This window comes from Mytilus trossulus, chromosome 2 (assembly GCF_036588685.1).
Source record: "Mytilus trossulus isolate FHL-02 chromosome 2, PNRI_Mtr1.1.1.hap1, whole genome shotgun sequence".
Taxonomy (NCBI): domain Eukaryota; kingdom Metazoa; phylum Mollusca; class Bivalvia; order Mytilida; family Mytilidae; genus Mytilus; species Mytilus trossulus.
In genome coordinates this window covers 20,879,170-20,904,462 of record NC_086374.1, presented here as the reverse complement: position 1 = coordinate 20,904,462, position 25,293 = coordinate 20,879,170, and the positions used below count along the sequence as shown (strand labels likewise).

General features: G+C 32.1%; 1 protein-coding gene across 4 annotated transcripts in view; it reads left to right on the top strand.

Moving 5' to 3' along the window:
- LOC134706712 (pre-mRNA-processing factor 40 homolog B-like) overlaps positions 1–16,603 on the top strand; it is a 31,527-nt gene extending 14,924 nt beyond the window's left edge. The window contains exons 14-26 of one of the 4 annotated variants that reach the window (XM_063565893.1): positions 136–286; positions 505–638; positions 1,361–1,475; positions 2,095–2,186; positions 2,765–2,881; positions 4,519–4,575; positions 5,985–6,065; positions 6,690–6,866; positions 7,152–7,269; positions 8,191–8,241; positions 10,423–10,493; positions 12,610–12,696; positions 16,263–16,603. In XM_063565893.1, the coding sequence (XP_063421963.1) occupies positions 136–286; positions 505–638; positions 1,361–1,475; positions 2,095–2,186; positions 2,765–2,881; positions 4,519–4,575; positions 5,985–6,065; positions 6,690–6,866; positions 7,152–7,269; positions 8,191–8,241; positions 10,423–10,493; positions 12,610–12,696; positions 16,263–16,358 (1,347 nt within the window). In that variant the 3' untranslated portion in view covers positions 16,359–16,603. The remainder of the gene's footprint in view (positions 1–135; positions 287–504; positions 639–1,360; positions 1,476–2,094; positions 2,187–2,764; positions 2,882–4,518; positions 4,576–5,984; positions 6,066–6,689; positions 6,867–7,151; positions 7,270–8,190; positions 8,242–10,422; positions 10,494–12,609; positions 12,697–16,262) is intronic. The other 3 variants (XM_063565894.1, XM_063565895.1, XM_063565896.1) reach the window with 3 other exon arrangements.
- Positions 16,604–25,293: the final 8,690 nt, after the last annotated feature.

Sequence of the window (25,293 nt, the reverse complement as noted above, 5' to 3'; positions counted from 1 at the left end):
TGCGTCCTTTGTTTAATATTCACATAGACCAAGGTGAGCGACACAGGCTCTTTGGAGCCTCTAGTTTTTTTTATCTTATTTCATCTACAATATTTTATTTTCAACTAAAAGTTACAATTAAAACTTTCTTTTCAGGAAGAAGCCAAAACTTTAAGAAAAAGAAATACCAAAGTGTTTGCTGAGATTTTGGACAGCATGCCTAATTTAACATACTGTACTACATGGTCTGAAGCACAACAGATGTTACTAGATAATCCTAGGTTTACTGATGACCCAGATTTACATAGTAAGTATCAGAACACTGGTGCTATAATTATTACATTTTGTATAATATCCCTGTATTCACCTAGTTGTGTTCAATAGCACAATGGTGGTTAGAAGTTTTCTGTTTTTTGGAATCTAAATGCTTTTTTCATCACCAGATCTAGAAAAGCTTAGGGTGCAAAGAAAATAAATCTTTATTAAAACGGTTCTTCAGACTATTAATGAATAATTTTCTCTTAGATATGGATAAAGAAGATGCATTAATAGCTTTTGAGGAACACATAAGAATGTTGGAGCAAGAATATGATGATGAAAAAGAACGTGAAAGACGCAGGATGAAAAGACAGCAAAGGAAGAATAGGGAAGGTTTTCTGGTTAGTAGGATTCATTTAATATGACAGGATTCTGATCTGATTGTGTTTTCTATTTCTATTTTGTGTTTTGTTTTAAAAAAAACCATGAGGAACTTAATTTTTAATTTCCATAGATCTTAAAATGGAGAGCGTTAAAATTCATCAGTTTACAAATAAAAAAAGTTGTTAAAAAGACATTTAGAGGTTGTCATACAGTCTTAACAAAATACAAATGTCTTTAGACAAGTTTCAAGTTATTTTGAATATAAAAAATTGCTGTAACTAAAGTACTATCAAACCCGCTTTGAGAAGAAATTAAATCCAAATTCCTGTATTTTATATATTTTTTGTCATATTATGTTTTTTTTCTGTCCATCTATCCTGCTTCAGGTTAAAAAAAATTGGTCAAGTTGGTTTTTGATGAATTTGAACTCCAATCAACTTGAAAATGAGTACACATGTGCCTTAGATATGATCTTTTCTAACTGTAATGCAAAATTAAGAGTTTTTCACTATTCATTGAACATAGAAAATTATATTGAAACTGGGCATTAGTGTACAATGCACATATTCTTGTTGATCAATATGCTGGATTTAATTTCCAATGTTCATAGAATGGACCTTTATTGCGTGTAGATATAATCTATAAGTTACAAACGAAAACACTGAAATATAGATTTGATTTTTGTGTCAACAGCTAGAATGTATCCAAATAATGTTTTGTATATTTGCCATATTCACAGGTGTTACTGGATGAGTTACATGAACAGGGCAAACTAAATTCTATGTCTTTATGGATGGATCTGTATCCAATTATTACTCAAGATGTCAGATTTACAAATATGTTAGGGCAACCAGGTAATAACAGTGGATTATCATATTTATAGCATAGATATGTACTTTTATTTAATCATATCTTAAGGTCATAACATGAAGTCTCAAGATGGAAAGTGAGTTCTATTTCTTTTATCAGACAAATTATTTAGTGGTTCCTATGAAGGAGAACAAAAAAATTTACTCTTGACAAGACTTGTATTTATCAGAAGATTCTATCTCCTTTCTAGATGTACACACTTTTTGTAAGCTAAAAGGCACATTTATACAAAACCCCAAAATCAAACATCTGATTTTCATTTATTCACCAAAACTGGTTTCAACAAAAATAAATGATTCCATGGTTTATTTTACAATTACAGTGTAAAATAGAAATTGTCTTGCTACATCATTAAATATTCAGCAATTGTATAAAAAAAAATTCTATTGCTAACTATTTTAATCATAGATTTGAAACATTACACCTACAATAGATATAGGAAGATGTGGTGTGAGTGCCAATGAGACAACTCTCCATCCAAATAACAATTTATAAAAGTAAACCATTATAGGTGAACATACAGCCTTCAACTACAATGTTTGTTTAACTAATATTGATGATATTGTATTTTATTTGTAATTGATGTATTTTCCTTTCTTGTAGGTTCCACTCCTTTAGATTTATTTAAGTTTTATGTTGAGGATTTGAAAGCAAGGTTTCATGATGAAAAGAAAGTTGTTAAAGAAATATTACGAGTAAGATATCTATCTGTGTTAGTGGTAATATACATACCACTAAAGCTAGGCAAAGAACAGCTATAAGCACTGAATTCCTCAACACACAAGTTTCAAGATTTTACAAATGATAATTTTATGATTTTCAAAATAATTCTATAGGTAATGTACATAATATATATTTCACAGTTTAGTTGTAATCATTTCATGAAAAAAAAGAAATCGACTGTATAATTCACTTGTTTAATGGTCTTACTCATCTTCAAAGATCTATGCTAATAAAATTAACAGTACCAATTTTCTTGCACCAGATGCGCATTTCGACAATACATGTCTCTTCAGTGCTAAAGTTTATCAATAGGTCAGTTTCACTCATTTCAAGTATTGGTTAAAACTATATTGTAATCATTGACTCAATACAAGATGTACATAGCTGTGTGACAGGATTGACCTAACTGTGACATCTACAATTTTGCTGAATGTTACCTTGATTGTTCAAGAATACAATCTTTGTATGTTAATCTTCAATAATCTTTCAATAGTATTTTTTAAAACATACATAATTATTGTAGCCATTGTTGTTTCTTTTTTTACTTTAGGACAAAGGTTTTAGCATTGATCTCACCACATCATTTGAAGATCTGGCCTATGTTATAGCTGAAGATAAACGAGCAATTGGTTTGGATTCTGGCAATATCAAACTCACATATAACAGTGTAAGTTTAAAATGAGAAAAATATTGTGAAATGACTGATTTACTGATAAATCCTTTCTTGGTTGTAAGGAATTTTATAGCAGGCATGTTGAAGCTGCTCCAGCTTTAAGCTTGCTTTTTTTCAAGACATTCTTTTGGTAACTACAACTGCCAAAAGTTCTTTATAACAGAAAAAAAAATCATGGAAACAATACCCATTTTGTAGATATTTTAGAATATACTAGAGGCTCTAAAGAGCCTGTGTCGCTCACCTTGGTCTATGTGAATATTAAACAAAGGAAGCAGATTGAAAATTGACTACAAAGGTCAATAACTCCTACAGGGGTCAATTGACCATTTCGTTCATGTTGACTTATTTGTAGATCTTACTTTGCTGAACATTATTGCTGTTTACAGTTTACCTATATCTATAATAATATTCAATATAATAACCAAAACAGCAAAATTTCCTTAAAATTACCAATTCAGGGGCCGCAACCCAAAAACAGGTTGTCCAATTCATCTGAAAATTTCAGGGCAGATAGATCTTGACCTGATTAACAATTTTACTTCATGTCAGATTTTCTCTAAATTATTTGGTTTTTGTGTTATAAGCCAAAAACTGCATTTTACCCCTATGTTCTATTTTTAGCCGTGGCGGCCATCTTGGTTTGATGGCCAGGTCACCGGACACAATTTTTAAACTAGATACCCCAATGATGATTGTGGCCAAGTTTCAAATAATTTGGCCCAGCAGTTTCAGGGGAGAAGATTTTTCTAAAAGATAACTAAGATTTACAAAAAATGGTTAAAAATTGACTATAAAGGGCAATAACTCCTAAAGTGGTCAACTGATCATTTTGGTCATGTTGACTTTTTTGTAGATCTTACTTTTGCTGAACATTATTGCTTTGACAGTTTATCTCTATCTAAAATAATATTCAAGATAATAACCAAAAACAACAAAATTTCCTTAAAATTACCAATTCAGGGGCAGCAACCTAACAACGGAATGTCAGATTCATCTGAAAATTTCAGGGCAGATAGATCTTAACCTGATTAACAATATTACCCCATGTCAGATTTGCCCTAAATGCTTTGGTTTTTGAGTTATAAGCCAAAAACTGCATTTTACCCCTATGTTCTATTTATAGCCATGGCGGCCATCTTGGTTAGTTGGCGGGGTCACCGGACACAATTTTTTAACTAGATACCCCAATGATGATTGTGGCCAAGTTTGGTTAAATTTGGCCTAGTAGTTTCAGAGGAGAAGATTTTTGTAAAAGTTAACGCAGGACGACGACGGACGACGACGGACGACGACGACGGACGACGACAGACGCCGGACGCAAAGTGATGAGAAAAGCTCACTTGGCCCTTCGGGCCAGGTGAGCTAATAAAGGAGAATTCAAAGTATTTTTAAAATTTTATCTTTGTTTGAAGCAATTAAGTAGTAGAATAATATGCAATGGTAAATACTGCATGAGAAGAAAAAATGGTAACAATTTTTGTTTGTATAGTTTAAGGAACTTAATTGGAAAGGGATTAATATAAGTTGCAAAACTTGTTTCCCAATCCACTATAAATAAATATGTTTAAACTAAGGAACTTAATAAACATGATAGTATCATTTTATATTACCATTTTGTATAATTTTAGCTTATAGAAAAAGCAGAAGCACGAGAGAAAGAAAGACTGAAAGAAGAAGCAAGAAAGGTGGGTTATATCTTTGTATCTCCAGCTTGATAAACTTGATTCAATAGGTTTATAAACTGGTCGATTACATCTTTTGACCCAATTTATGTCATCAACTATGCCACATCTGGAATTACCAACTAACTGTGTTGGTCAGTATGAGTTTATATGAACCTATGATAAAAATATTGAAATATACAAAGTAAGCAAGTAATTAAAGTTGGTATATGTACATGATAACAGAAAGAAAAACCATGAGCTTTTTAACCAACTAAAAACTAAAAGTATTTAGTTGTACAAAATCAAGTCTTATGAAAGTAACTTATTATCACTTTGTAATTAAATATATATGAAAGTTTAGTGTTAGACAAAACAATTTTAAAAAAACAATCTTAAATAATGAAAGGTTAAGGTTTGTTTTTAATTACTTAAACTTAAAAAAATTTATAAAAAAGCTCTAATTTTATGTAAAGTGTGTTTAACATTTCATAAAGTAAGCCAACATTTTCCTACAGTTATAAACTTGGTGTTATGTCATTATGTAAAGTTATTCACTAATCTTCTTGTGTAATGATGTCAAAATTGATGTTATAAGATACCCGTTACCACAATCTTAGAATGTTATATAGCAGTTCACAATAGGCCTATTCCTTTAATTAAATCTGCCAATTTTGATACCGATGGGCAATAATAAATTAGGCAAGACTTTTTACTGGAACAAAGAAAAATAAGTGATTTTGCATTATTCAGACCGATTTATCAAACACCTTATATTTGTGTTTGTTTGAATCAAATTGTCAACTAAGCTCTTTAAGAAGAGATTACTCAAATAAGTACAGTTGGAATGACAGAGAAAGTTTTCAATTTTTTCTTTTAGCAAGAAAACAAGGTTGGTGACACCATTTTTTGTTTTATTTTTTAAAGCATATTTTAAAAACCTTTATTTCATATTTTTTTTGTGTTTCATAAACAATATGGAAATTAAGCAATTTTGGACTTGTAGCTTGAAAATAGCACTGTGACCCATTCTTTTGTATTGTTGTTATCAGCATGGAAAAATCTATTGTATGGCAAAGTATAAGAAAATTCTATCTAAGAAAATATATATACTAATGATCCACCATATTTGTTCAATACTACACGCTGGAATAATACATAATAAAAGTGTTAGCCTAATGTGCATTTGTACCTGTATGTTCATAACTGTTTTAGAAAATGAGTCTGAGGTTCATTTGACATTTTGAGACGTATAGTTTGAATGCTTAATTCAAAGACATATTAATATTAACACTCCATAGAAGTGAAAAAGGTACACATTTTTGCTAACTTACAGCGTTTTAAACCAGAATGTGATTAGATTCCATTATGATAGTCTAATTATTTAATTTGTATATTCACAGCAGTAGTTTATTCTTTTATCTTTTAAACAGTTGAGAAAAATTGAGAGTTCATTTAGAAACCTGTTGAAATCAGGTCCAGCACAGATTGATGAAACTTCAAGATGGGAAGATGTGAGTAGTCTAACAACATGTACAATGGTTTATAAACTAGAAATAAAACTATACACCTGTAATACTACTATCGTAGGTGGGGCAATATGTTTTCTGGTCTGTGCGTCCGTTCGTCTGTTCGTCCGTCTGTCTGTCCCGCTTCAGGATAAAGTTTTTGGTCAAGGTAGTTTTTTGATGAAGTTGAAGTCCAATCGACTTCAAACTTGGTACACATGTTCCCTATGATATGATCTTTCTAATTTTAATGCCAAATTAGAGTTTTTACCCCATTGTCACGGTCCACTGAACATGGAAAATGATAGTGCGAGTGGGGCATTCGTGTACTGGGTACACATTCTTGTTTTTTATGTTTTGAATTAAAGAAAATACTTATTTGAAACTACTTAAGCAATAGTTTTATTCTGTAATTGGATTAAATTGTGTTATGGGGTTTATTTCTAATTTTAATTTACACCACACCTGCATATTTAGAAAATGCACAAAAGAACTTTGCTTAACTGTAAACTAAGGAGATATTTATCATTCCTATAATTATAACTTTATTATACATCATGAATGTTTGAGTTTATTGCATTGGATAGGAGCAGTGGTAAACTTTTAAAAAAATTATAATTTTTTTTGTAGGTTAGGGAGAAATTAGAGAAAGACTCTGCGTATCAAGCTGTGACAGTAGAGTCGGAAAGGATACGCTTGTTTAGAGAATATCAACAAATTTTAGAGGAATCATGTAGTCATCACCATTCAAGAAAGAAAAAAGCAAAAAAACACAAAACTAGACGTTCAAGGTCAAAATCCAAATCAGTAAGTAAAACATGCAAGTTCCTTTTTATACAAGGAAATAAAGAACATAAATAATTTGGCATAAATCGTACTTCAAAAAACTTTATAATATAAACTTCATAAGTGTCAATACTTTTCCTTATTCTCTAAAAGAAACAAAAATGAAACAGCTTCTGATATTGATACCATATCAACTAGAAGTTAAATGTGACTAGGTACCTTGAGGGGTATATCTGATGGGTGATCATAGAAACAATGAATTTTTCTGTTCTGTTCTAGCATCCAATGTTATAATTTCAATTTTAGCAAAGTGAGTCTGAAGCAGAAACTGTAACATCTTCCTCTAGACACAGAAAGAAGAAAAAAGAAAGAAAACATAGATCAGAATCCCGATCAAGGTCACCGAGTAATGTCTCTGAATCAGGTAAATTCTTGTTCAAATTCTAGTTGTATTTCTGAATCAGGTAAATTCTTATACAAATTTTAGTGACTTCTTTCAATCAGGTAAATGCTTGTATGAATCCTATAAATTCTTGAAATCAGGTAAATTCTTGTAAAAGTTCTAGTTACAGCTCTGAATCAGGTATATTCTTGTACAAATTCCAGTTACAGCTCTGAATCAGATATATTCTTGTGCATGTTCTAGTTAAGTCTTGGAATCAGGTATGTTCTTGTACAAATTTTAGCTATGTCTCTTTTTGAGGTAAATTTTTGTACAAATTCTAGTTGAATCTTAGTTACCGGTACATCCCTGAATCAGGTAAATTATGGAATAAATTTTATTTACATCTGAATGAGGTATATTCTTGTACAAATTTTAGTTCAGTCTCTGAATCTGATATATTTGAGTACAAGTTGAAGTTACAATTCTGAATCAGGCATATTTTTGTACGAAATTCTTATTATGCCTCTAAATAAATTTTTTAAGGGAAAATTGTATTTTTTTGTCAATTTGAATGTGTTTTGCATCCTGTTTTCAATTATAGTCTACATTAACTCAATAAACTTATGTTTAAAATTAACTTCCTTAAAGAACAAATGTAATCTATTGCTGTGGCCACTGGTATTTAATTAGTCAAGTGGCACTGTAATTTAATTGAATTCAATGTTGTTTGTAATTTAAAGACAAAAATCTGAAGTTAACACAAAAAGTAGTCTCCATTTCTTTATTTTACATAGTAGTAAGATAATAATAATTATGCTTTTTCAATTTGATTTGACAAGCTTAATCTGCATGAGTTTAAATATGTGCCTTGATGGTGTCAATGAATGAAAGATATATTTTATCAAACTTTTGTAATTGCATGGTTATTTGTACTTACTTTTAACATGTGATAAAATTTAGGACACATGGCCAGGAGAGAAGACGTTTCTGTCTCTCAAAGCAGTGTTAAATGTGAGTACATAACAGGGAGTTTGATACAGCATGATTGTTGGGATTTGTTTTGTTAAGATACACAGCATTTACTGCATTTTATCCAGATCTTTCAGTCTAAACTTAAGTTCTCTCAAGAATTTTTATGAATATTTATGACAATTCTAATGTTCAAGGTATGCTTTTTTTAAGTGTCAAAGATAGCTTCAGTTGTCATAATAGTTAATGTATGAAATATTGAGAAGTTACAATACTAAGTATTTTGTTGGATTTTACCTCACTACTGTTTTGAGACCATTTGAATCTTATAAATCCATATATTCATGAAAATGCTTAAATATGTCTTTCTGTGATGCCATAACTTTACTTATAATATATTGTAAAGTTTAAGCCTCTGATCTGGGTTTTTTTTTATTTCAAATTATCCAACTTTTAAGACAGACCTAATAAACAAAAGTTAAAATTCACTGAAAAATTAGGCTAAAAGAGTATTTATTGCACCCTCATTAGTTACAAAGTTAAGATGGAAAAACTATTGTTTAAATAGGTTTCAGATATTTGTGGGGTTCATGATTTCTTAAGTTTTGTTTCAAAAGTTAAGTTTTTAAGGTTTTCGGTTTCACATGTTTTACATTTTTAGAGAGTTTAGTCTCCACAGGTTTTAGGATTTCTTAGAACAATGTTTCCACAGCTGCAATCTTTGTCATGTTTTAGTTTCCATAGGTTTTAGGTTTGGAATGGTTTAGGTTCCACAGGGTTTTAGGATGTCTTAGAACAATGTTTCAACAGCTGTGATCTTTGTCATGTTGTAGTTTCCACAGGTTTCAGGTTTTGAATGGTTTAGGTTCCACAGGGTTTTAGGATGTCTTAGAACAATGTTTACACAGGTTTCGGGTACTGAATGGTTAAGGTTCACCTTTATTTTCTCATTATTTTACAATTTTGTTAAGTAAATGACGTCTTTTAAACCTTTCATAGTACATAAAAGTATAATTAGATATTGTCCACTTGAAAATTCTTTGCATTGGATTGTCAAAAATAAGTCCTTTCTTTTTTTAGATAAATGAGTTTTGTATTTCAATGAATAGGCATATCACTAGCTCAAAAGCCAATTTGTTATGGGTTTTTATTATTTTTTGCCGTTTTGCTTTATATATATTTGCTATAGTTTACCTATTCATCACAAAGGTATTGTATATTGAAGATGTAGCATACTAAGTTTACAGTTTTTTGCTTTTTAAGTGAACTGAAATGTCTTACCAGATCATGTCTGTACATGTATCTTTTTCAATTGCAAGTAATACAAATTTAAAATGTCAGAAAAGATGTGGATAAAAAACAGTGAATAATTTTTGTGTTTTTATCCAAACTGTTCCTGTTGCTTATATAATGGTTATGTGCATGTTTTAAAACCTGGGTCTGCATCCTATACATGTTGAAGTAAACTAGTTGCTAGAATTGAATAATGTTTCCTGTCAAAATAGTTTGAATGTCTAATTTGGGATGAATATGAAACTATGGTGTGATTGTCACTGAGAGATTTCTCACTAGAAACAATATAACGTAGGAGTTTTAAATTAGCAATTATAGGTTACTGTACAGCTTTTAATAATGAGCAATACCATACTGCATAGCAAGCTTCAATGATTTGGAAATGATAAATGTAAAACAATTCAAAATGAAAAAACAGTTTGCTGACTGGGTACTAGATTAGAATGTAGTGGAGTTAAGTGCCCAACCCTCCACTGTCCTTGGACTCTAGTGTGAAGGCAGAATATCAGAACTAATTATAAAAACAGTTGAAAAGGACAACTCATCATACCAAGCATCAAAACAACGAACAAAACACACTTAAAGACATAAAGTTCAAATCTGAGAGTACTCAAGGTCAATGCTGGTACTCCAGGTCAATCACAATGCTGGTCAATAACAACTACTTAAAAATCATGTATCAAATACGAAAAAATATCATTCAGTACTCATCCAACAATGACTGTAAAATATCTGTCATAGGTGAATGGTCACGGTAACAAAAAAATCCTTGATTGGTTTTAATGAATGTTATTAGGTGTTCTAAAATGAAGTTTGCATGACAGGAAAATGATAAATAACAGAAAGATAGAAATCTCAGGGACAATCAAACATGTTACAGCAACAGTATGTATAGAATTAAGGATAGAATTTCTCTTTTTATACTTGTAGATCATGAAAGGGATGACAGTAAAAAGAAACACAAAAAGAAGTCTAAAAAGAAGAAACATGTATCGAGATCTGTAAGTAATAACGTCTGAGTGTGTTCTGTAGATTCACTAACTAGTTTGGTGTATTATTAATGGGAGAAAGGATGATCTTTGTTTTAAACTAACATGTAATCGTGAGCTTGTAGTATTCCAATAGCTACATGGATAGATTTTCCATCCATAAGTCGTTGCATTGCAATATTTAACAAATTTGAAAAATATTAGCACATTAGTTTTCTAAATTTACAGTATATTGCTTCCTAGAATAGCTTTGTATAATGGAAAAAAACAACAGCTGACTGGTTAATTTCATTTAAAATTCACTGAGTAGATAATTTGCTAGTCCCGTTTAGCTGGTATTGCCTGACCTACACCTGAGGTTTTGTCAGTTCTATTTAAGGATTTTTTGTATTAGTATACCAGACTGAATTTAGGATTCAATAAATCAAAAAATATTGTAACCTTATATGTATTGATAAGTTGACAATTCTACTTATTGACTGGACAACAGTTTAATTGATAGTTTGGCATATTGATGTATTAATGCATTGACACTTAAACAAGTTGACAAATAGACAGAATGACACACTGACATTAGTTGTACTAACCTAATTATTAATAAATGACACATTGAGAAAGCTGTCCATATGACCATATTTCTATACCCCATCACCTCTTTGTGTCACATCATACATTGTAACAGGTTAGCCCTTTTAAAGAATGATGTCATATAATTATAATCAATTGTGAAAGACTTACTTTTCTATTCACTGTCAATATTTTTGCTGAAGTGATACTATACAAGAAACATTTTGCATTAGAGTAAATTTGTATATGTTCCGGACCATATGAGTATTTGGACCATACGCGTATGGTCATGACCATATGCGTATACTCATATGGTCAGACCATATGAGTATAATACTAGTTTGGTTATTAACGGGCCGGACCATATGAGTATTGGGACCATATAGGTATTTTTGTTAAAATTACATTATTCAAGTTTCAATAATACCAGTACTTTATCTAATAAAAACAATGATGGTTAGATGGCAAGGTACTATTTTTATAATTTGAATACTACGTTAAAATAAAATATTGATGCAATAGTTAGTTTTCATCGCTAATTACATTCTTGCATATAGGCTTGGGTGACATTTACTTCAACACGGTATCATAGCTTTTTTGCATTTGCAAGACTTGGTTGTGCACGATCCTTTTCATTTACACCTTTTGTTTGCGAGTGAAAAACTAAACTTGTTGTAGCTTCGTACCTTGAAACCTAGGTCTTGGCCCATCCCGATATGTCTACGGTGTTTTTTTATGAAGCTCTAGATCTCAAATATTGTAGCATGACTGCAATACACCATACTCACAAGATAACTTAAATAAACAATTTTACTTTCCAGTGACTTCCTCGGGTAACAGTTCATTAAGAAATTTTTGGAATTAATTTTTTTAAGTCGGTATATTGCCATTCACTCGTAATAACAAATCGGTAATGACCATCGGTATAAAATGTGCTTATTATAGTTTTGACAAGTAAGTAAAATTAACTGTGTGAAACTTCTAATTCTTATTCAGTTAATCGTTTTATTATGATATTATAATAAAATTACCTATTAAATATATGATAGCGTCTTTTTAATGAACGAGTTTAGAAGTATTGAAAGTAAACTGTAACAGAGTGTTAATTACCCCGACCATACGCGTACGGTCAGACCATACGCGTATGGTCGGACCATATGAGTATATACCCATATGGTCATGACCATACGCGTATGGTCCAAATACTCATATGGTCCGGAACATATATATATCTGTATAGTTGATATTCTATTTTGGCATCTGTGTACTTGTGATGTTAAACAAACTATAATAGATAGAACTATATGATAATTATGATATCCTTGCATGAAACACACCCCACCTCACCATAATATGTTAGTTTTTCAAGGTTTTAATTGATACCTCTTTTGCCTTGACATATTTATAATATTTGTAGCCATCTAAATCAACCTCTTTTGCCTTGACATATTTATAATATTTGTAGCCATCTAAATCAACCTCTTTTGCCTTGACATATTTATAATATTTGTAGCCATCTAAATCAAGTTCTTCTGCCTTGACCTATTTATAATATTTGTAGCCATCTAAATCAAGTTTGAGTGGTGGTGAAGAACATTCAAAGAAAAAGAAAAAAGACAAAAATGAGCAGGAAACAAGAAAAGAAAAGGTTGCAAGATATTCTTATTAATGTATTTATTTCGTCCTCAGTAGAAAAGTCTAAATTTATTTTAAACACATCATTGAGGCAGGCAGATTCTTATTGACAGATCTTTGTGAAAGAAATTGCTTTATTCAAAATTCTATTATAAAAGACTGGATATACACATTTTCTTTATGGTGGATAAGTAGCATCATTGGCACTGGTACCACATCACCATATTTATATATTATTCACCTTTGCAAGACTTATGGGACTTTGACAATATTTAAGGTAATTGTAGCATAATAAAACCTTGTAAAGCTTTCAGAATATTATAACTCAATTCATTTTGCCCTTCAATTCTGCCATGTTGATTTGAATTTGGCTATTAAATGAATGAATTGGTTGTCATGATAGCAGCTTGATTAGAAGACTTTTGCTTGAGTTGTGGGATGTTGAATTTTTTAATGCCTTTTGTAGCATAATAATTCCTCCTCTAAAGCTCTATGTCCAAAAACATTCATACTTAGTACAATTGTTTGTCATCATGTATATTTGTTCAAACTATATCCCCTTTTTAGCTCACCTGACCTGAAAGGTCAAGTGAGCTTTTCTCATCACTTGGCGTCCGTCGTCCGTCGTCCGTCGTCCGTAAACTTTTACAAAAATCTTCTCCTCTGAAACTACTGGGCCAAATGTTACCAAACTTGGCCACAATCATCCTTGGGGTATCTAGTTTAAAAAATGTGTCCGGTGACCAGGCCATCCAACCAAGATGGCCGCCATGGCTAAAAATAGAACACAGGGGTAAAATGTATATTTTGGCTTATATCTTTGAAACCAAAACATTTAGAGCAAATCTGACATGGGGTAAAATTGTTAATCAGGTCAAGATCTATCTGCTGTAGAATTTTCAGATGAATTGGACAACCCGTTGTTAGGTTGCTGCCCCTGAATTGGTTATTTTAAGGAAATTTTGCAGTTTTTGGTTATTATCTTGAATACTATTATAGATAGAGATAAACTGTAAACAGCAATAATGTTCGGCAAAGTAAAACCTACAAATAAGTCAACATGACCAAAATTGTCAGTCAACCCCTTAAGGAGTTATTGCCCTTCATAGTCAATTTTTAACAAATTTTCCTTAGTTTTTGTAACTTGTAAAAAATCTTCTTCTCTGAAACTACATGGCCAAATTAAACCAAACTTGGCGATAATTATCATTGTGGTATATAGTTTGAAAAATGTGTCCGATAACACTGCCTACCAAACAAAATGGCCGACATGGCTAAAATTAGAACATAGTGGTAAAATGCAGTTTTTGATTTATATCTTTAAAACTAAGACATTTAGGGCAAATCTTTCAAGATTTAAATGTCCATCAGAATAAGATCTATCCCCTCGCAAATTTTCAGATGAATCTGACAACTCGTTATTGGGTTGCTGCCCTAAAATTGGTAATTTTAAGGAAATTTTGCAGTTTTTGGTTATTATCTTGAATACTATTATAGATAGAGATAAACTGTAAACAGCAATTTTGTTCAGCAAAGTAGGATCTACAAATAAGTCAACATGATAAAAATTGTTAGAGTACCCCTTTAGGAGTTATTGCCCTTTATAGTCAATTTTGAACAAATTTTCGTCATTTTTTTAACTTGTACAAAAATCTTCTTTTCTAAAACTATGGGCCATATTAAACTAAACGTGGCCACAATCATCACTATGGTATCTATTTAAAAAAAGTGTCTAATGACCCCACCTACCAACCAAGATGACCAACATCAGTAAATACAGTAACAGGTGAGCGACACAGGCTCTTGAGAGCCTCTAGTTTACATTTTGCTTTTTATGGCCCAGCAACGAAACTGTCGGTGCCATATAGTTTTACCCTTGTCTGAAATTCTGTAATTCCGATATTCCGTAATTCAAAAATCTGTAATTCCGTCATTCCACAACAAACCATTTTACAGACTTTTTTTCTAAACGCCTTCAGATATTGAGCTGATATTTGGTATGTGAGTTAACCATGATGAGTTACAGGTCAAGTTCAAGTTCGTTTCAATCTGCTAATTTATGCTGAAATTACGGGCTTTGGACTTTGTATACACAAAAAAAATCTGTACACCTCCAGATTTTGAGATGGTTTTTGATATGTGAGACTACCATCATATTGTGTCCACATGTGTTTTTATTGAAACTGCAGATTTTTCAACTTTTTGGGACGGGGCCATTCGTGTTGCTTTGACACATCTAGTTTTTTATTGGAATTTATAGACTATCTTTGACCTATTTTAGCATAATGACACTAAGGCTTTATGTGCTTCAACTTTCATATTTGGTAGAATTGTTAGTTTTCAAGTGATCATGTGTATTTTATTGTACTGTCTTACCTCTTGGATGATTTTGACAACAGTAGAAGAAATGTTTTATGTTTCAGCAGTACACGTTTTGAGATTTTGACATACACCATTTATAAGAAATATAGGATAATAATCACTAGAATATGTCATATTTAATAAATAACATTAAATCATTAATATTTCAAGACATTGTCAAGGTTTTAAAAAAAAAAAAATTTCCAGTCATTACAAAAAACAATTTTAACAACCTAAACTCCTAAAGTGGTCTGCATCTTTTCCTTGTTGAAGCTCACATGGTTGTCTGTAATTGCTTACAGCCATTTTACTTAAAGTTTGGTGGATAGTTGTCACATTGGCAATCATACCTCATATCCTTATTTTTATATACATTAATTTACAGTTATTTTCAAACGATCAGATAGGATAGCATTACATCAATACCAAAATGAACATAACAGTAGTCATCTACAACACAGATGCTAGTATTCCCTTTAAAATGAATAATACCATAACTGTGTATGTAAAACTTTTGAAGAGAGGACCTTAATTTTGGTGCTAAGAACCCTTGAATCAATAGAAAGGAAGTGATGATGGGAAAGTTAAAAGTATTGTATTTACTGAGAGATATGTCTTTTATGTACTGATTGAGTGCTTGTACCGGAAAATGAAATTTCACAAAGAGAAAATTTATCTCTTTATATAGTCGTGAAGCATAGTTCTATTCATTAAAGATTACTTTCTATTTCTATGATGAGTTTATTTACAACCACTGGGTTGATGCCACTGCTGGTGGAGATTTATTTCCCAGAGGGTATCACCAACCCAGTAGTCAGAACTTTTTGTGCTGACATGAATTATCATTGATATGGTTATATTTATTAATCAACTGTTTGCAAAATTTAGAATTTTTGAAATACTAAGACGTTTCTACCTCAGGCATAGATTATCTTAGCTGTATTTGGCAAAACTTTTAGGAATTCTGGTCCTCAATGCTCTTCAACTTCATACTTTATTTGGCCTTTTGAACTTTTTTGGATTTGAGCGTCACTGATGAGTCTTTTGTAGACGAAACATGTGTCTGGCATACATGAAAAATTTAGTCCTGGTATCTATGATGAGTTTATTTCTAGTTTGTAAGTCGATATGAAGCACACCTAATTAACTGAAAATTGAAGGCAAATTAACTGTCGTTGTTATTCAAATAGTATGCAAGTATTTTTATTTGTTTTTCAGGCCAATGATTGGGCGTCATCAGGTAGTGATCTCAGTGAAGGAGAGTTAGAGAAGAAGAGAAGACTTTTGTTACAACAACTAGAGGCTGATGCTTGAACAATTTTAATGTGTCACAGAAGACTTTTGTTACAACATTTAGAGGCTGATGCCTGAACAATTTTAATGATAAGCCACAAAATATGGCAAAAAGTCTTATTGGTTGCAAAAACAGTGGCAATGATTTTAGAATTTAACACAATTGTGTTCAGATTAATATCTATTGAAAATGGATGAGACAGTTTTATGTACATCACCATCATCAATCACATATTTGTCATTTAAAAATTATCATGGATGTCTTAGATTCATTTTGTTGATATAATTTCATGTTTCAGAAATTTGGTAGTTTGTTAACAGGTTTAAATTTAAAATTTGTATTATACAGAGAAATCAGGCTAAGTAAAGATCTCATGTCTTTTAACAAATAACTTCCAATTTAAAACAGAAATTATTTTTTGTCTTGCTTGCATGGAATGTGGAATGTGAGACAAATCAAACCTAGATTCTGTTGTCCTATGACAGATATTAAGATGGATTAGTTTTACAATTTTACACCAGAACACCAGAACCAGTCACAGGCAAAAACTCTTGAGGAATCCATTAGAAATTGTAAATGTCAATCATGTAAATAAACAATAAATTAGAAGGCAATAAAAAAATAAAATAGTTGCCTTCAAAATTATACCTGTTTAAAAGTTTTATATGTCAATTTGATTATTTTTTATTTAGTAAATATGTATTTCTATACTACAAAACCGAATAAAACAGATCTGTATTTTAGATACTTTTGTTGTACCCCACACTAGAAACATATGGTATGGAGAATATTACCAATCAGTCATCTAGGTTTACATACTGAGAAAGTACCTTTATTTGTGGGTATCCATTTTTAGTGATATGAGGGAAAGTTACATGTTCATGGGTAATTAAATTTGTTGGTATAAAATTTGCTGAAAAAAATAAGTGTGTAGAAATTGAAGTTGTCAAAAAGAAAGATTCTAGAAATACTCATATGTTTTTTGATAATTATTTGTGATACATTGCAAAAAAGGTGTTCATGTGCACCACACCTACTTGTTTGTCTCTCATGACAGACAACATTCATTCCTTTTTTAGCTCACCTGGCCCCAAGGGCCAAGTGAGCTTTTCCCATCACTTTGCGTCCGTCGTCCGTCGTCTGAAGTCGTCCGTCGTCGTCGTTAACTTTTACAAAAATCTTCTCCTCTGAAACTGCTGGGCGAAATCAAACCACACTTGGCCACAATCATCATTAGGGTATCTAGTTTAAAAAATGTGTGGCGTGACCCGGTCAACCAACCAAGATGGCCGCCACGGCTAAAAATAGAACATAGGGGTAAAATGCAGTTTTTGGCTTATAACTCAAAAACCAAAGCATTTAGAGCAAATCTGACATGGGGTAAAAATATTTATCAGGTCAAGATCTATCTGCCCTGAAATTTTCAGATGAATCGGTCAATCGGTTGTTGGGTTGCTGCCCCTGAATTGGTAAATTTGAAGAAATTTTGCTGTTTTTGGTTATTATCTTGAATATTATTATAGTTAGAGATAAACTGTAAACAGCAATAATGTTCAGCAAAGTAAGATCTACAAATAAGTCAACATGACCAAAATGGTCAGTTGACCTGTTTAGGAGTTATTGCCCTTTATAGTCAATTTTTAACCATTTTTCGTTAATTTAAGTAATCTTTTACAAAATCTTCTCCTCTGAAACTACTTGGCAAAATTAATCCAAACTTGGCCACAATCATCTTTGGGGTATCTAGTTTAAAAAATGTGTGGCGTGACCTGGTCAACCAACCAAGATGGCCGCCACGGCTAAAAATAGAACAAAGGGGTAAAATGCAGTTTTTGGCTTATAACTCAAAAACCAAAGCATTTTGAGGAAATCTGACATGGGATAAAAATGTTTATCAGGTCAAGATCTATCTGCCCTGAAATTTTTAGATGAATCGGTCAATCGGTTGTTGGGTTGCTGCCCCTGAATTGGTAATTTTGAGGAAATTTTGCTGTTTTTGGTTATTATCTTGAATATTATTATAGATAGAGATAAACTGTAAACAGCAATAATGTTCAGCAAAGTAAGATCTACAAATAAGTCAACATGACCAAAATGGTCAGTTGACCCGTTTAGGAGTTATTGCCCTTTATAGTCAATTTTTAACCATTTTTTGTAAATTAAAGTAATCTTTTACAAAAATCTTCTCCTCTGAAACTACTGGGCCAAATTAATCCAAACTTGGCCACAATCATCTTTGGGGTATCTAGTTCAAAAAATGTGTGGCGTGACCTGGTCAACCAACCAAGATGGCCGCCACCGCTAAAAATAGAACATAGGGGTAAAATGCAGTTTTTGACTTATAACTCAAAAACCAAAGCATTTTGAGGAAATCTGACATGGGATAAAAATGTTTATCAGGTCAAGATCTATCTGCCCTGAAATTTTCAGCTGAATCGGTCAATCGGTTGTTGGGTTGCTGCCCCTGAATTGGTAATTTTGAGGAAATTTTGCTGTTTTTGGTTATTATCTTGAATATTATTATAGATAGAGATAAATTGTAAACAGCAATAATGTTCAGCAAAGTAAGATCTACAAATAAGTCAACATGACCAAAATGGTCAGTTGACCCCTTTAGGAGTTATTGCCCTTTATAGTCAATCTTTAACCATTTTTCATAAATCTAAGTAATCTTTTACAAAATCTCCACTGAAACTACTAGGCCACAATCATCTTTGGGGTATCTAGTTTGAAAAATGTGTCCGATGACCTGGCCATTCAACCAAGATGGCCGCCACGGCTAAAAATAGAACATAAGTGTAAAATGCAGTTTTTTGCTTATAACTATGAAACCAAAGCATCTAGAGCAAATCTGACAAGAAGTTAAATTGTTAATCAAGTCAATATCTATCTGCCCTGAATTTTTCAGATGAATTTGACAACTGGTTGTTGGGTTGCTGCCCTCCAATTGGTAATTTTTAAAAAATTTTGCCGTTTTTGGTTATCTTGAATACTATTATAGATAGCTATAAACTGTAAACAGCAATAATGTTCAGCAAAGTAAAATCTACAAATAAGTCAACATGACCTAAATGGTCAATTGACCCCTTAAGGAGTTATTGCCCTTTATAGTCAATTTTTAACAATTTTCATTAATTTGGTAAATTTATGTAAATTTTTACCAAATATAGTTCTCTGTTACTAATGGGCAAAGTTCATGATAGATATAATTGTAAGAAGCAAAATCGTTCAGTAAAGTAAGAACTTCAAACACATCACCATCAACAAAATACAATTTTGTCATGAATCCATTTAGTCCGGCGGCTACAAGCATATTTCAGACGAATTGTGCACATCCTGTTACAAGCATGAAATTTGGCATAGACCTTCCTCAACTATAACTCTTTTATTTCAGATAGAGAGGCATTTGAAAAAAATGTCTCACTTCCGGTAAAATCCAAAATGGCGGACGTCATACTTAAATCTGCCCAATATCGAAGGCTAGCGTGTAAAAATGTGTTATTATCATGCTACTATCATAATATTTGGTACAGACCTTTGTGTTTTACTACTTTTTGATAAATTAAATAGATTAGATGTCTTCAGAAACCCCACTTCCGGTTAAAATCCAATATGGCTGACATTGTACTTAAATAAGCTTATTTTTTATGGAGGGTAACTGAAATGTGTTTTAACGTATTGCTACTATCATTACATTGTGTATGAACCTTCCTTTGGTGTTTCTGATGGATACAATGCATAAGACATATGTCTTAAAAACCCTTTCTTCCGGTTATATCCAAAATGGCGGACAGAGAAACATCAATTTTTTGTTCAAATTTTCATTTTTTTCAATATGTAAAGAAAAGATTTTATTTTGTGCTGGTCATTAAACTTTTGGCTTAAAGTTATCCTCAAAACCACTTATTCTAGCATGTTGTAAATATTTAGATATAAAGTTGACACTTCCGGTTAAAAATATGACGTAAATTTCAAAGATGAGTCCTCAATCATTTTCTTCGATTTAGAGTTTTGGATTGATTGATTAAAACAAAATAAAATCACTATAGTACTAAAAATTATTTAAAATTATTACTATTTGGCCAAGAATACATGTTTAAATTGTTTATTCACAGTCACCATGACATGCACACATCGCAGTGCACGGGATACCCGATTTTCCACATTAAAAATGACCGCGGAATCCTTTCTTACATCCACAATGTATAAACTTTTGACAAAATGATGAGGCCTCAAAAAGAGTTTTTCAAAAGTTATCATCTTTGTCCCCGCCTGCAGTGGGTAGCATAAGAGTCAACCCCAAGCTCGTCTCCCTAAACACCTGCCTAAGTATATTGCATTATTTACATGCTGGAAAAGACTAGACCAAGTTGAGGGAATAGCCTCGAAAAGCCGTCCCTGTTGGGCAAATAGTTATTTTTTTGCTTCGGTAACCATGTTATACACATCTGCTAAGTTTGTGCGATCTTACAGAAAAACCCCGGTGATTTAGTCTGATTAATCATCATTCTTTTTGTTAAAGTCACATCTTCAAATGCAATCAATGTCTCCAAAATAGTCCCCCCCCCCTTTCAAGCAAAGAGAGGACAATATCACAACAGGTAAAGACATGGATAACAATAAGTGTTTCAGATCACTCAGATCACTCATTGCCTAGTGCTTTGAAAGGCCATTGATAGATATTAATCCAAAGTCTTTTGCCCTCCCAAACACAACGTCTACCCCTATGTCACGGAATAGCGAAACAGTAGTGACAACATCATCATTAACGACTGTTCGAATCATGACTCGTTTAAGTGCGTGTTTCACTGCATCAGGCACATGCACCATGTTTTTAGTGTCTGCCTCTAAATGTGACTTGGTGCTGAACTTGAAATACATTACGTGGTGGATAAGATAGAATATCCTGACCATTTGTTGCTATAACTACCATACGCATCCAAGACTTCATCCACTCGTATTTCAGTTTCAAGGTATTTTATTTAGGTAAGGACATAATACCCAATCAGCATACTCAGTAGGCCGCAATTCACAATCGGAGAGCTGATTTCCAACATTTTCAAAGACTGTGGTATTGTTTATCACATCTTAATAAATTCTGCAAAAACACATATTTTCTTGCCTTGTTAACCTAATCTGTTTCTTTTTTTTTTATCTTCCAACAAAACCACGTATCGTTTTCAATGACATGATTAAACATCAAATCCATATGGTGATGTTGGCTGGCCAATCATCATTCTAAATGCTATAGTCACATCTTCAAACTCCATTAATGTCACCAACGCAGTTCCTTTTCCAGCGAACGTGTTTTCTTTTAATCCCTAGTGCATTTGAAAGGTCATTGATTGATATATATCTTATACTTTTCCCCTTCTAAATGCAAACCAAAGTTTGTCTGCCCTATGTCACGGAATAGCGAAACATATCGACTGTTTGAGTCATGACTCAGTTAAGTCTATGTTTAACTGCATCAGACACATCTATCTTGATTCTAGTGTCAGTCTCTTCGTGTAAACATGGTGCTAAACTTGAAACATCATCAAGTGGTGGATAACACTAAACATCCTGAGCATTTGTTGTTCCAACTACCTTGTACTCAAAATTGTACTGAGCAAGCTCCTGTGAATGAAAACTTAAAAGTTCTTTCTTACTGTTGTCATCTCTCAGAAAACTTTCCCATCTTTGAGGATGTTTTTAATCCTGGGTTCGTCTGTGTTTTCCCTTTCCCCTAAATGTTGCCCTTGCTTCTTTTAGCAGCTTTCAAACTACCAGTATTTCGCTATTCCGTGACAAAGGGTTAGACGAACTATTGATTGTATTTGGGGAGGCAAAAATCTTTGGATTAATATCTATCAATGGCCTTTCAAATGCACTAGGCAATGAGTGATCACACACTTTTATTTCTGACCAATACCTTATGACGGGTTGTGATACTGTTCTCTCTTTGCTTGAAAAGGAAAAAAAAAAGACTGCGTGGGAGACATTAATGGTATTTGAAGATGTGACTTTAACATAAAGAATGATAATTGATCAGCCTAAATCACCGGGGTTGTATTGTAAGATCGCACAAACTTATCAGATCTAACATGATTAACGAACCAAGAAAGTCAATTTTTGCACAAAATTTTAAGTGAGGCTTTTCTCACGACTTGTTCTAGTCTTTTCAAGCATGTAAAACGTGTAATATACTAATGCAGGTGTTTAGTGAGACGAGCTTTGGATTGACTCTTATGCTACCTAGTCTTGTCACTAATGGATTGCGAAGGGACAAAGAGGGTCCCTTTAAAAAAAACTCGTTCTGAGACCTCATCATTTTTTCAGAAGCTTGTACATTATGGATGTAAGAAAGGATGCCGCGGTTATTTTTAATGTGTAAAATTGGGTCTCACGTGCAGTGCCTTGTGTGCATGTGGTGTTGACTGTGAATAAACATGTATTCTTGGCCAAATAGAAGTAGTTTTAAATAATTTTTAGTACTATAGTGATTTTATTTTGTTTAAATCAATCTATCCAAAACTCTACATCGAAGAAATAGATTGAGGACTCATCTTTAAAATTTACGTCATATTTTTACCGGAAGTGTCAACTTTATATCTTAGCATTTACAACATGCTAGAATAAGTGGTTTTGGTGATAACTTAAAGCCAAAAGTTTAATGACCAGCACAAAATAAAATCATTTTCTTTACATTTTGAAAAAAGTTGAAAATTTGAATAAAAAACTGATATTTCTCTGTCCGCCATTTTGGATACTTCCGGAAGTGAGGGTTTTTAAGACATATGTCTTATACATTGTCTCCATCATAAGCACCAAATAAAGGTTCATACACAATGTAATTATAGTAGCAATACGTTAAAAATTCATTTCAATTACCCTCCCTAAAAAAATAAGCTTATTGGCCCAAGACCACAATTAATGACCCCGCTTTTCGTTCAAATCAAAAACACTTATTACTGGTTGCTTAACCATTTCTGTTGCACAGACTACCTTTACTTTCTTCTGTTGGGTAGCTAGTGGTTTAAATATTGGCCTTTTGAGGCTGAAATTTCATTCAGTTTTTAAACAGTAAAGTTAATAAACTTTGCATCAGACCATACTGTCTGCATATATAGTTGAAAGTGACAGTCTTGTTACATCCAGGCTCCATGTTTTATCATATCTGAGCACAGATTTTAGCAAAAAGAAGTATATCTCCATCACCCATATTATTTATATGCTTTTAAATATGCAAATGTGGGGAACGGCCTAAACTGGCAATCTGTTTTTTTAAGCATAACATTGCTAAAGACCATTTTATCCACATGTGTTATGCTATTTGAAACTTATATTTCCATCAAAAGTACATTTATAACCTGTTAAAGTTTGTTTGATAACTTAACAACTTCAGAAAATTGTGGTAAGTGAAAAATATTACATTTGGTATAAGGCCTCACCCTAATTGAAAACCTCTATTTTTTGGCACAGGCTCATATAAAATTAACTTCTGGCCATTTTTCATAAGTCTGATACATGAAGTATGCTTTCTGTTGCTTTAAATAGATGTTAACTTATACATAGAGACATTAAAAAGTGTTAGTTTTGGTATCTTTTGGTTTTTATAAGCTCAAATTTGATAGTTTTAATTGTTCTAATTCAACGCCACAATTCAGCACCCAAAATTCAGATATAAAAAATGCCACATTTTTTTTATTTGGTATCATATGGCTTTGAAACTTTGTAACCTGTTTTATAATATACTAAGCTTGAATCATGCCAAGTTTTATTAGAATTGGTCAAGTTTTAGGCCCCTAATAAGGTGCATTTCAGCAAATTTTTAATTTTTACTTTGGCATCTTTTCTGAATGATCTATTGGTATTGATTTGTCAAACTATATGAGAAGAAATGATTTTTACTTTCATTTGATAGAAATTTTGTGAAAAAGTCACTTTTCAGGTTAAATGCCTAAAATGTAGCTTTTTCACTTTTTTCACAATCTTTTCAAAAACAGCATGCTTAATTTCTCTCTGACAGTTTTTTTCTGATATCTATTTGTGTTTGTGGTATTTATTTCAGTTGTTTAACTTATTTGTGAACTCTGAACACAAAAAAAAGTAGATAAAAACATAAAATGAGTGCAAAATGTGCTGTTTTAATAGTCTAAGGCTAACGGTCAGTATACGCAGCAGGTGAAATGTGAAGTTCTATGCACTTAAAAGTTGTATTCCAAAACAGATTGCACTGAACCTACATCAAAAACACTTATTACTGGTTGCTTAACCATTTCTGTTGCACAGACTACCTTTACTTTCTTCTGTTGGGTAGCTAGTGGTTTAAATATTGGCCTTTTGAGGCTGAAATTTCATTCAGTTTTTAAACAGTAAAGTTAATAAACTTTGCATCAGACCATACTGTCTGCATATATAGTTGAAAGTGACAGTCTTGTTACATCCAGGCTCCATGTTTTATCATATCTGAGCACAGATTTTAGCAAAAAGAAGTATATCTCCATCACCCATATTATTTATATGCTTTTAAATATGCAAATGTGGGGAACGGCCTAAACTGGCAATCTGTTTTTTTAAGCATAACATTGCTAAAGACCATTTTATCCACATGTGTTATGCTATTTGAAACTTATATTTCCATCAAAAGTACATTTATAACCTGTTAAAGTTTGTTTGATAACTTAACAACTTCAGAAAATTGTGGTAAGTGAAAAATATTACATTTGGTATAAGGCCTCACCCTAATTGAAAACCTCTATTTTTTGGCACAGGCTCATATAAAATTAACTTCTGGCCATTTTTCATAAGTCTGATACATGAAGTATGCTTTCTGTTGCTTTAAATAGATGTTAACTTATACATAGAGACATTAAAAAGTGTTAGTTTTGGTATCTTTTGGTTTTTATAAGCTCAAATTTGATAGTTTTAATTGTTCTAATTCAACGCCACAATTCAGCACCCAAAATTCAG